This window comes from Furipterus horrens, unplaced genomic scaffold (assembly GCF_987537825.1).
Source record: "Furipterus horrens unplaced genomic scaffold, mFurHor1.1.pri manual_scaffold_9, whole genome shotgun sequence".
Lineage (NCBI taxonomy): Eukaryota > Metazoa > Chordata > Mammalia > Chiroptera > Furipteridae > Furipterus > Furipterus horrens.
This window is the reverse complement of record NW_028327179.1, coordinates 30086079-30098262: the sequence shown is the minus strand read 5'-3', so window position 1 is coordinate 30098262 and position 12184 is coordinate 30086079. Positions and strand designations below refer to the sequence as shown.

General features: G+C 36.3%; 1 protein-coding gene across 5 annotated transcripts in view; it reads left to right on the top strand.

The window, feature by feature from the left end:
* DYNC1I1 (dynein cytoplasmic 1 intermediate chain 1) overlaps positions 1-12184 on the top strand; it is a 289366-nt gene that overhangs the window by 32187 nt on the left and 244995 nt on the right. For all 5 annotated transcript variants that reach the window (XM_090287212.1, XM_090287216.1, XM_090287214.1 and 2 more), the window contains exons 2-4: positions 111-227; positions 6026-6140; positions 8865-8955. In XM_090287212.1, the coding sequence (XP_090143338.1) occupies positions 120-227; positions 6026-6140; positions 8865-8955 (314 nt within the window). In that variant the 5' untranslated portion in view covers positions 111-119. The remainder of the gene's footprint in view (positions 1-110; positions 228-6025; positions 6141-8864; positions 8956-12184) is intronic.

The following is a 12184-nucleotide window of genomic DNA, read 5'->3' as shown; positions in this document are numbered from 1 at the left end:
AGACAACATGCTATTGCCCAAAAGCCGGATTTTCTTTGGAATGATTCTTGCAAATGATACTGTGGAATAGATATTTTTATATCTTCATATTTTTTTTCTTTCCCTCCAAGGAAACCAACATGTCTGACAAAAGTGACTTAAAAGCTGAGCTAGAGCGCAAAAAACAGCGCTTAGCACAGATACGAGAAGAGAAGAAACGGAAGGAAGAGGAGAGGAAAAAAAAAGAGGTAAGTACTGGGTGTCAGGTGTTTGTGGTGGTGAGGAAGGAAAATTACTTTATTCTGGGGGGCCAGTCACATTGATAAAGAGGACCCTTTAAAGAATCCTTTTATAATACTTGATATGCAGTGTAGAAATAGCTCACATGTTGTACAGAAGTCAAGCCCTAAAGATATTTTTGAATAGTTTCCCAAGAAGGAAACTTTGTATACCATAATATGCTTGTGTGTATGGAAACCAGAGCCGCTTCCCTACATAAGAGTTTTTCTTTAAGGTAAAATGGAATGTATTTTGATGCCTCACAATCTAAGTAAGTGTTGTTTCACACTAGAAGGCTTGGGAGACCAAGGTAACATATTATAAAAATTATTTTCCGATGAAGTAAAGCATAATTGCGGTTGCATATCAGCCTTCTAGCCTCTTGTATCTTGCCGTTCTGCGACACTGTGCTTGGCCCCATCGTTCATGTGTCCTTGACTGTGTGCACCAGGTTTTTCCTTTGGAGATCGTTGCTGGTATATACGCAGTCTTTGCATGAACTGGAGGTGAGAACTGATGAGGAGTGGCTATTCATGTACACGCAGAGCCAAAAAAAACCCTCCAGTGATTATGCTTCCTTTCCTTCAAATGTCAACACTTACTGTACTTTGCAAGCACCTGTTATCCTTGGCTAATAACCGGTTTCCTTGTAAACTGACATTCTAATATCCGACTTGAATTTCACAGAATTACCACAAAGTGCGGTGTGATATGGGAAATCTGGTTCCGAATTATCCTGTCTGCTCCATCTGTATTATTTCAGGCTGATCGAAAGAGGCCACCCCTTCTGTCTCCGCAGCAAGCAGGTTTGCCTGCTGGAGACTTGGCTTGTCACACAGCAGACAGAGCCCTGGGAGACGGGGCAGCAGGTGGTGCGAGGGCGGGACACCTGCCTCGTGGGCATTCCTGGGCCTTGACCGAGTTCTGGCATTAAAGTCACGTACTCTCCCTCTTCTCATTTCTAAACTGGCAGGGTGGTTTAAGCTCCTGCTATCCTGCTCCTGCTCCACAGACTCCCCTTGTAATACAGACTCACAGTCTCCCATCTCAAAGTTTTTAATTTGAAAGATCCGAATGGGGCCAGATTTGGGGATTCACTGGACTACATGGCCTTTAAGGTCAGCCCGGGGTGTAAATCCTGTCCCTCCGCAGCACATCCTCCCGAAAAGCACTTTGCTCAGTTCAGCCTAAGCACCTTTGGTAGACTGTGAAGTTTCAGTTTGTCTGAGCAGCTGGTGCTGTAAGACAGAAGGCAGTAAACTCAGTGGTTATGCACACAGGCTTCTCAGTGAAGCGTGGCTGGGAAGCCAGGCCCTGCCCTTCCCGGCATGGCCTTGATCCGGTATGGGACCTCTCTGAAGATGCTTCCCTCTGTGAAATGGAGAAAAGAGTGGTGCCTTTCTCATGCATTCTGTGACAACCCAGGAGATACTGTAGAGCAGTGACAGGTAGAGCTGCAGTTCTGCTCCTGAAGTCAGCTGCCAGAGTGGGAGAATGCAGGCCCATAGACTGGCTGCATATATTTATCAGGATCGCTATTGGTGAGGCCATTTTCTGAAAATGCGCCATTATTGGAAGGGTCTTAAGATGTAGGGCCTTGCATTTCCTGGGATGATAGCATTTTGTTGTTGAAAGAAACCTGGAAGTAATCTATTCTGATCCCTCTTTTTCAAATGCTCTTAAATTCCAGAGGCCCGAGCCTTCTAGGTAGCTGCCCGCTATCTCTAGTCTCAGGAAGCCCCCGACCCTTTCCAGCCAGGGTCCAAAGCAGAAATCTGGGGTCATTCTTTCACCACCCCATTCCCAACTTACCATGATCGTCTGGTCTTGGACAGGCACAACACTCTTTCTGTTCTACTTCTCTCAATTGTCCTTCACCTGGCTGTTAAGTACATGTCTCACAGTTCTCATTGCAAATGTCACTTCCTCCAGAAAGCCTTCCCTGATGCCTTTCTGCATCCATGACTAAGTTAGTCATGCCCCACCCACCCTCAACCTTATCAAACCATTTAGCACAGACCATTAAATTTGCTTCCTCACTCGTCTTTCTCTTCTGACATCGTGAAAGTTTAGTGTCTAGCTCAGATCCTGCCACTACAGTAGGCCTTCAGTTAAGGATTATACAGGGATTGGCAAAAGTAGGTTTACACTTGTAAGTACATGAAACAGTTTAGTCTTGTACTATTACTTATTAATTATTATATTATTTACTTGTATTACAATGGTATGAGGGAATGTATGAATACATAAATTAGTTAGGACAGACCCGAGACACTGGTCACTGACATCCTTTCCATGTATCTAGGATTATTTCCTGCCAACTTCCTTGGAAGCTTGTGATCCTGAGTCTATGAGATGCTCCATTTAACTGCCTGCTGTCATTGACTCCTGAAGATTTCCTAGTTTTTATATTGTTTATAGAGAGGTAGAAATAGCCTTCAGCTTATAGGTTTGATTTTTAACTTTATTTAGGCTTATATTGTAAATAAAACAAATTTAGAATAAAAGGGAAACAAAATGATTTTGATGCTAATCTGAGTACCTGTTTTTGCCATGACTGAAAACTAGTGTGAATTAGGACCACCCAGGCTGATTGTCTCACAGAATCCAGAAAACTGTGTACGTGTATAAAATTACCACTCTCTGCTCCTTTGGATGTCAACTGCTTTCTTGGTTGCGGTATTATGGATGGAATCTGATTTTAAAATAAATATAGTGGCCACCATTTAAGACACAGACCCAATTTCATGAAAAATAGGCTTTAATGCAATGAGGTGTGCTTAATGGGGCCACCCTGAAGTTTTGTTCTGTCCTTGGCTTTCTGCCAAATTGCTGCAAGGTAGGATGGACAGAGGTTTCCTGGCCTGTCCTCACTTGTTCCTTGAATAAGCACCAAGCTGCCTTTGGAAAAGTGACTGATAATTCTCAGCTGACAATTTTTCTTTGTTCGGTTATTCTCTTTGGGCCTCAGCTGTAATTACCCTTCACAAACAGAAATATCATTCACTGGGGAATGATATTTCTTTGCATATTTTTAATTACTAGCACCATGAAATCACTCTTTATTGAGTCATTAAAATACATTAGGATCTGTAGTATTTACATGGAAAAAATGGAAAGTTTCATGATTAAGGTACTTGGTGTAACTGTCTTGGACGAGGTAACATTTTGTTTAGTTTCAGGTGCTCATTGGTAGCTGATAGGGGCTCTCTTTATTTTCAATAAGCCTCAGTAACCTAATTTTATATTTTTCACAATCAGTTTTAAGTGTTGATAGCTTTCCTTAGCTTCTGTTACATCTAGATGGACACTTGTCCTTATTAATATAGGTCATTACATTTTCTGTTTCCTTAAGAGTTAAAAAGGAGGAAGGCAGGGAATGAGTTGTAGAGGCACCTTGTATTGTGGGAGTGAAATTTTGGTGGTGGAATTCAGGTGTATTTTTTTTTTCTTTTTGCACAATGTATGATTATGCATGTTGACATGTCATTTACTCTAGTATATTTCTTGAATGCTTAGTGATTAACATTAGAATAAATTAAAAAAGACATATTCTGTGCCTTTCTGCACAGGACATACATGACAGAAGTTATAGATAATATGCCCTAAGTTTATTCCAAAGGAAAAGACTAGGTTGATTTTCTTCTGTTCACTCTATGTAAGCTGTATTAGAATTTCTTAGTTTTATTACTACTGGCACTGTGTTGTCCTTCAATAAGTTTTTGTTGAAAGAATGAGGAAAGGTTAAAGATTTTTTTTTATTATCTTAGAATATAGAAATGGCTTTGTTATGAGCATAGGGTCACTGGAGGTTTAGATGACTTCTAATTGTGGTGTTGTGAAGGGCTTTCTGAATGGGGTACAGCAAGTGGAAACTGGCTTGAATGATGTATCATGCTAAGATCCTATAGCTGTAGAATAACATTTAACCTAAGACAGATATTCATTCATTAATGCAACATATTTTTTATTGAGCATCTACTATGTGTCAGGCCCTGATGTAGATGTGAGGATATAATGGGGAACAAAATAAACATATATCTGCTCTCAGTAAAGCTGATGATTCATCTATGATGTAACCCTTCACTGTAAAATAAAACCCATTATACAATTCCATGTTGACTTCCTAAGATGGATTTTGCTTATATTAGTTTTTTTCATTTGTATTTCAGTAGCTGCTATGATAATTCCCTTCTCTTTCCCTTCCTCCATTTTCCTTCCATCCTTCTTTTAACTCTAATTAATGTGGATGTTGATATAGATCCTCACTCTGCAAGGTCCTTTTTCTCATCTTAGTTCTACCTTTGCCTCGGTCGTATGCACAAATTTTGGAACTTGCTTCAGTAGTTTAAATGTTGAAATCAGAAAAGAACATGAACTATGATATCTTCACTGATAAAGATTAAACTGTCACTTCAGAATTTTGAGTTATGTGAGACTGCCTAAAATCCTCTTGTACTCTCATTAGCCCTGATCGACCCCCAGAATGGCAGTTTTCCCTCTAACAACAGATAGACTTCAAAAATATGAGTGCATTTTAAGCTTGAGGCAAAGAGTAAGAGAAGTGTTGAGCTCAGCACTATGTGCAAAGATGCATTTTGTTTATAATCAGGGTGTACGTTACCATTTGGAGTAAGTCAGAAGTGCATGAACTCTTTCTTCTTTAGATACCAGGATGTAAATAATGCTTCACTGCTTTGCAATGCCCTTTGCACTCCTGGAGGAGGTAATGTGTCTGTTCGGGTGTCCACCTTGCCCCTGGGGAGGACGATGTGTCTGATAACTGGATGATTAGTTTTTGACAAGCTTGATGATGCTTTACTTTTCTAAACTCACAAAGCTTTGTCGTGAGGTAGCTGCACATGAAGTAGAATATCATGTTTCAGATGTGGGGCAAGCAAATGCCTTGTCTTAAGAAGTAACTGTGTTATGAAAAAGAAAACAAGACCTGAATGTTTAATTCCCCCAGAATCCTGCCACTGACCTCTTTAACCTGTGCTTTGACTTGTCACTATCCTGATACACACAAACTGGGCATAGGATCTGAATAAAAAGAGGACCATGCAAGATGTGAAGTTCAGACAGAATTTGAGAAAGAGAGTCCTCCTAAGTGATTTTTTTGTTCTATATTTTTCTATATGATAATTTTCTCTTTTGAATTAATATGTATAATGGAAGCTTATGAAAGTCAGAAGTAACAAGTAACAAGGCTTACATTAATATTCTTCACATGCCTTAAACACATTTTAACCCAGTTTATTTGAAACCATGGTAAACTTGGATTGCTGGTGCAAATAATGTATTTTACAGGGATGGAGTTTCATAGCTGATTTTACTTTTTGAGCCAGATCACATTAATTCCTTGTTTGCATAATCTTAAACATGGGTAGTGAATATGAGTATTACAAATAAACAATTATCAAGAACTGATAGTATGTTTTGCCAGAAGGTCAAGGAGGTCTAAAAGAGCAGACAGAATTAAAAAATAGTAATTTGTTTTGATGGTTTCTTCCAAAACCAGTGAGAGAAACTTTTATAACCATGTGATAGAGACAGGAAAAAGCCTCCAACTAAAAGAGAAAGCTCTGGGTTAGTAATGATTAAATGGAGCAGTTAGTCTTTTTCATCCTTTATACACATGATTACATCTATTTAGGGTTTTTACCTGGTCTTCACTGCCCTGCATTTACCATTTTCAGTTTCAGCCTGGAAAAGCACACATTTGGTTCTGTTATTAACTTTACTTACTGGCATCTACTTTTTAAAGGCTGACATGCAGCAGAAGAAAGAACCGGTTCAGGATGACTCAGACCTGGATCGCAAACGCCGAGAGACGGAGGCTTTGCTGCAAAGCATTGGTATATCACCGGAGCCCCCTCTAGGTACTTAAAAGTGCTTTGTGTGTCTATTTCTTTAAATTTGACTTGCATGGGATATACCATGTCCAGCGTTTACTATTCTTTTACGTCTTTTTTATTTTTATTTTTTAAGAAATTCCGTGGCTTATGGTTCAGGTGTATTTATTTTTGGAATTGAGGGGGCTGGAAGGAGAGAGGAGGACAGGTTGTAGAGTTGTCAGCAGTTTGCTGCTTATTCACTGATTATGTGGTCAACCACCTCCACTATGTTACTATTAGATTATTTTATAGCTGTTAAATGAGTTGCCACATGGTAAATACAAGAAATCTTGCAATTTTTTCTTAAATTGTTCATTTCCATTGTTGGATTCCAACCTCTCTCTGCCAACCTAAATACGGTGAATCTGGTTATGAATGAAAGTCATAACCACCACAGCCATAGTTATTCCATGATGAAAACAAAATGCTCAGTGGGGAATTTGAAGGAAAACTTAAAATGGTGTCAGATTAGCAGCTAATTAACAAGTTTAAATGTATTTGACTCTATTATATATCTTGGTTTTATTGCTAATTGGCATTTTGACTATAACACCCCTCTTCTAACTCATTCATTCGTAGTTAATTGTCCATGATCTCATTTTATCACTTGGGTTTGGATATTGAACAATTTGTTTTATTTGTGTTGAAGGTAACCTGTATATATTGTGTTTCTTCTGTCACTTAACTATATATTTCTCATGTGGTATGTTATTTTATTTTTCTTTCTTTATTTGCTTTCCTTACATTTCAGAGTAATCTTAGGGTGTCTGTAAAACTAGGTAATATTTGATATAGTTAAAAAAAATAAAACTTCTAAAGCAATACAGTAGAGTTAATACAATATCAGATCTCTTTTTAAAAAAATGATCTGTTTCTTTTTAATTCTATCTTTAGCTTTTATATATATTAAAATAAGTTTTCACTGATTTCCATGGTTACTTAAACTAAGAACAAAAATTATCCCATATACAATAAAATGACAAGTATTTATATCAATGTAAATAAGAAATAGAGCAATATATAATAAGCATACAGATTATTAAGTATTGCTGAATATAATTTAACATGTACACGCAAAACTAGAACACCATGAAAAAGCATTTTATGCTCAACCTCAATTTGTAGTAGGTAAAATCATGTCTAATAATTATAAGAAGACCCAATAAGATGTTAATTATTTTGTTTAGCTCCTCATGGTGTGGAAGATATTCAACTGATGGACCTTCTTCAAGGAGGTTGACAAACATTTTTGTACTTACATAATTGACATGTGATATAAATTAGACACTTTGTAATCAATTATATTTTTCCTTCAAAATAGTTTTAGAAATTCTGTTGGAATGTGAAGGAACAGTGGTTAAACCCAGTAGTAGTATGTTCTATTCTTCCCTACCCTCCATAAAGCCAGCAATTAAACTTTAAGAACAAAACAGTAAAATATCCCTAAACCATAACCAAATTCTAAGAACTATCCTTGCATCCCTACCAGCAGGCCTTGGCAAGGGTAGACCCCATTTTGAGTTTTCATCCATCTCTCTGACTTAACCCTCTGACTTACTGCAGAGAATAATCAGTGAATTAAATGTGAGACCACATGAAAATTTCTAGTTTCTTGACAGATCTGCCATTGTGTTATAGGATTTGGACAAAATAGTTAAACCCTTTACTCTATTAAATAAATAAAAGGAAATTGCACATGATTGAAACCAAATGGGAATCTACACTCATGTCTTGAAGTTTCTGCCCGTGTGGCTGCTTTGGTGTGTGTGACATTGAGAACCTGTTGAATTTGTCTGGCCTGGAGTCATTTTGGCTGTTTGGTGCAGCTTCTATCTGAAGGATATTTGGCTCATATCTGAAGGATAGAAAAAAAGAAATACATTTGCATTTTCTTTTAGTTTTGTTTTTTTTAATTATCCTTGCTTACTCTGACCTTGATCTTTGAACTTGTTTCTGTTATCTTCAGTATAGCAGTTTAATATGTGCACATGGCAGAGACAAAGGAACACAGGTCCCAAACACAGTAAACAATACAATAGGATGAAACTATTAATTAAATGTAAAAACAAAGCATCCTGACATTTTTCTTTGTTTTGAAAGAGATTTTTAAATTACTAGGTTCAGCATTTACCCTTTCTCTGTCACTTAGTCTCCCATAACAAATGCAATTTATAATCCACAGATGATAGATTTCCCTCCAAATGCAGGCATAAAAACAGATTTTTCTTACCCTTATTGATCATTTAAATAATCCAGAATCACTTATTTCATAACCTTGTAAAGTTTTATAGACACTCATTTTATTTTTAATAGGTCACATCTATACTAACAAAATAAAGTGGAGAATTAGAATTATCTGGATAGTTCATATTAGAGAGATCTTTGACTTGAATTATCTTGATAATGATTTTGACTCTCCATTTTACTTTGTTAAGGTGGGCATGGCCTTAGAATCCCCAAGTTAATTCTATCTAAATTCATTTCAAATTTTAATTTCCAAAATATAAAAAAAATTCACTTGACTTTCTTCCTTTTCTTTTCTTTCCTTTTTTCTTTTTCTTTCCTTTTTTTCGTATCCTATCTCAATCTCTCCTGGCCATACAATCACTTTAATTTGGGCCCATTTGTTTTGATTTGTCTGACGCTGCTCTTCCCCAGTGCAATCGCTGCATTTTTTAACATGGGATACCTGTTATTTTCATTATTTAGTCCCAACCCCTATGTCTCCCTCCTCGAAATCAGTGAGCACTCCCAGTGAAGCTGGAAGCCAAGACTCAGGCGACCTGGGACCAATAACAAGGTAAGAATTGTCCCTTTACAAAGGCTCTGGTGGAATGTCAATAGTACAAAAAAAAAAAAAGAAGAAGAAGAAAAAGAAGACCTAAAAACCATACTAATTTATTGTACACTGTTAAATATGCATGTGTCTGCATGTATACTCAGTCATTTCATGTTTAACTTTATGGTGGCTAGCTATTTTGGTAGCATAGCAATGATTTTGAACACTAGGAATTATAAATTTCTATATAATCCTTCCTTGAATGAGCTAATTAACACCTTGCTTAACAAATACAAATATATCCATTAGCTAGGGTCTACAACAGAGCAGGAAAGGACCAAGGACAAATGGAATATATATCTGGGTGTTTATTATCCTATTTTGGTGTTGGTTTCCATGAGAATCTTTGTGAATAGGATACTGAGATGCTCTAACCCTGAAATTAACTTTTTAAACATCTTTTTGTTTTCTTATGAGAGTTGACTAATTTGAGAACTCAGTCCCTGAAGTATTTCTATTGTTACTAATTGTAATAGTAATAACATCATCATGGTTGACTGCTTTGTGTTGTGAGTCAGCTGCCAAAAGTTTTATTATACTATGTCTACTCAAGGCTTGTGTAATTTTTGAAAGAGGATATAGCCATTCTCTAATTTGATCTCTGAAAGGATATCCCAAAGATAAAGATGTGAAGAGAGAAAGGAGGAGTCTCACTGATATATGTGGAGTCATGGTAACTTTCTTTATTTTTTAATTTTTATTTATTATTTATTTTATTTTATTGTTGTTCAGTTACAGTTGTCCCAGTTTTCCCCCCATTGCTCTCCCTCATGGTAACTTTTTTAATGCAATTGTCTTCACCAGGATTCCCATCTGCAGGTACCCAGAGGCAGGTGATACACATGAGTGGGGCCAGGAAGCCTATGACAACTGGTTAGCAAGCATCTTGTTTATAAAGACCAGATGGTCTTCTCACAGCTCAGGCTGATTGAACTCATGTGGGACTATGGACCCAGTTTTTCTACCGCCTTCAATTTTTCATGAGAAGCTAAAAATCCAAGTGTTCATGCAGTCATCTCTTTAACGTTAAATGGCACTGACTTTGTTAGAAGTGGATTGGAGCCAGATTTGGCCTGTGGGTTGGCAATTTGTGACCTCTGACTTGGATATTTGATTAAAAATAATAATAAAAAAATACTTTAATAAACTTCAAATAAGAGAAGAAGCTGTCATCCACAGCACTGTAGTTCCAACAAATTAGCCTTTGCCTTCTCTGTGTACCTTTCAGTCCTGTGTACCTGTGTGAATTTCTTGTGACCACACATGTTACTGGGGAGAGGTATGAATTTTTGCATTTTTCTTTTTACTCTGAACATGTTATCATAAGCATTATCTTCTGAAAGTGCGTTGTTTCTAACCCATATTTGCCTGTTGGTGTGTTTCAGACTTGAGTATATATTTTGTTTTGAAAGGGCCTTTTGAAACTAGTGGACACTGCTTTCAATTTGAGAAAAATGAAAGTAGAGGTTTTTGTGGGCACCAGGCTAGTTTATTTTAGCAAATCGCCTTTGTGATTTGGGGCAGCACACGTCTTCTCTCATCTTCTGCTTTGAACACTTCAAAAGGTCTTTGAGGGGAAAGAAAAAGTCATAATAACACAGTTATGTAAGACCTAACATTATATAAGAGCTAGATGGCACAATGTAATCACATTTGTTAGGGAGTCCATTGGTCTATCATTAAGTTAATATATTTGCCTCTTTCTACGCAATGATGGTGTTGTGTCCATTAGCTCCAAGGGGTGCAGTTAGCTGCATTAAATTCTATTACTGAGTTCACAGTTGAGCCCTTTTGAAAACTTTCTAGAGAAAGCTGACCCACGGTGTTTGTACCCTGGGGACAGCAGCAATTTTTCTTTCTCAGAACATAACTCTTCATATTTTCCCCTTTCTTACACGATTTTTTTAAACTCAGGAAGTCACTTTGGAAGAAGTGCTGTCCTCTGCTTTCCCATACGAACTCCGACCAGCTTCGATTCTTTATAGGAACATTCTGGCAAGAGTAGACAACTAGAAGTCAATGAGTAAATTCCTCAATAAGTGTAGGTTTCATAGGAATTCGAAAATTGGCACTGAGGAAATTATGATTTTCAGAAAAACTGAGCACAAAGTTTGCTTGAGGAGAAGACATTAGGAATAGCTTATTAAATCTTGCCCTTGTTTTGAACTTAGGAAAATTCCATGAAAATTTATGTTTTTGCTTCCATAAAATAAATATGAGAATCAAATTTCAGAAGAATATTATATTTGTTTTTAAAATTCCACTTGGAATGTGTTTTTCTGTAGAAGAAACATCTCTGAAACAATTACGATTAACACTTCATAAAAACATGAAACTAGGAAAAAAGCTTGGTAATTTCTAAGAATAGAACTCTCTAGAATTCAAATCCACACAAATTTGCCCATTTGTGTGGAATTCGAACTCTAAAAAATGGAAAATCTTTCAGAAGATAACTTAGGAATCAAATTAACACATCTGGACCTACCTAAAGGTGCACATAAATTCTGTCATTCATTTGTCAAAATTTCAAGCCAAAACTAAAATTTTCTTTACAGAGCCAAATTGGCAAACATTTCTTATATAACCCCTATAAGTGGTTAATTTGCAAACAGGCACACTTAATATACCTATTATAAAGAAAAGATTAAAACAGTGCTTTTAAAAAATCAAGTATAACAAAATTTCTTTGACTTTTGAGCAGTTAATTTTTTAAAAGAATGAATAGAGTTGGAATATATAATAATTTTTCAATTATAGTAGTATGATTTAATTTTTTTTAACTTAAACTGTTTTGCAACTTCTGCTTCTAATGTTACAGCCTGCTTCTCATTTACAATTTTCATCTGTGGTATTTTACTCTTTGTCTTAATCAATTTTAGTAGAACTAATTAATCATTTCTCAGTTAATTATATTGGGCAAATACTAAGCTCAATATTATTAATGAAATATGTGAAAGACTAGTTTTACTTTTAAACATAGATATAAAACCCCTAAATATACAATATGAAGTTAGAATCCAAAACAATATTAGTGAGACACTATGCTATGATTAATTTAGGATTAATTAAACAATACAAAGATATTTCAGTGTAGGAAAGTGTATTACCATAATTCAGCATGTGGAAAGGTCAAACAAAGAGGAAAAAATAACCATTGCAATATATACTTAAATGGTACTTGAGAATTTTA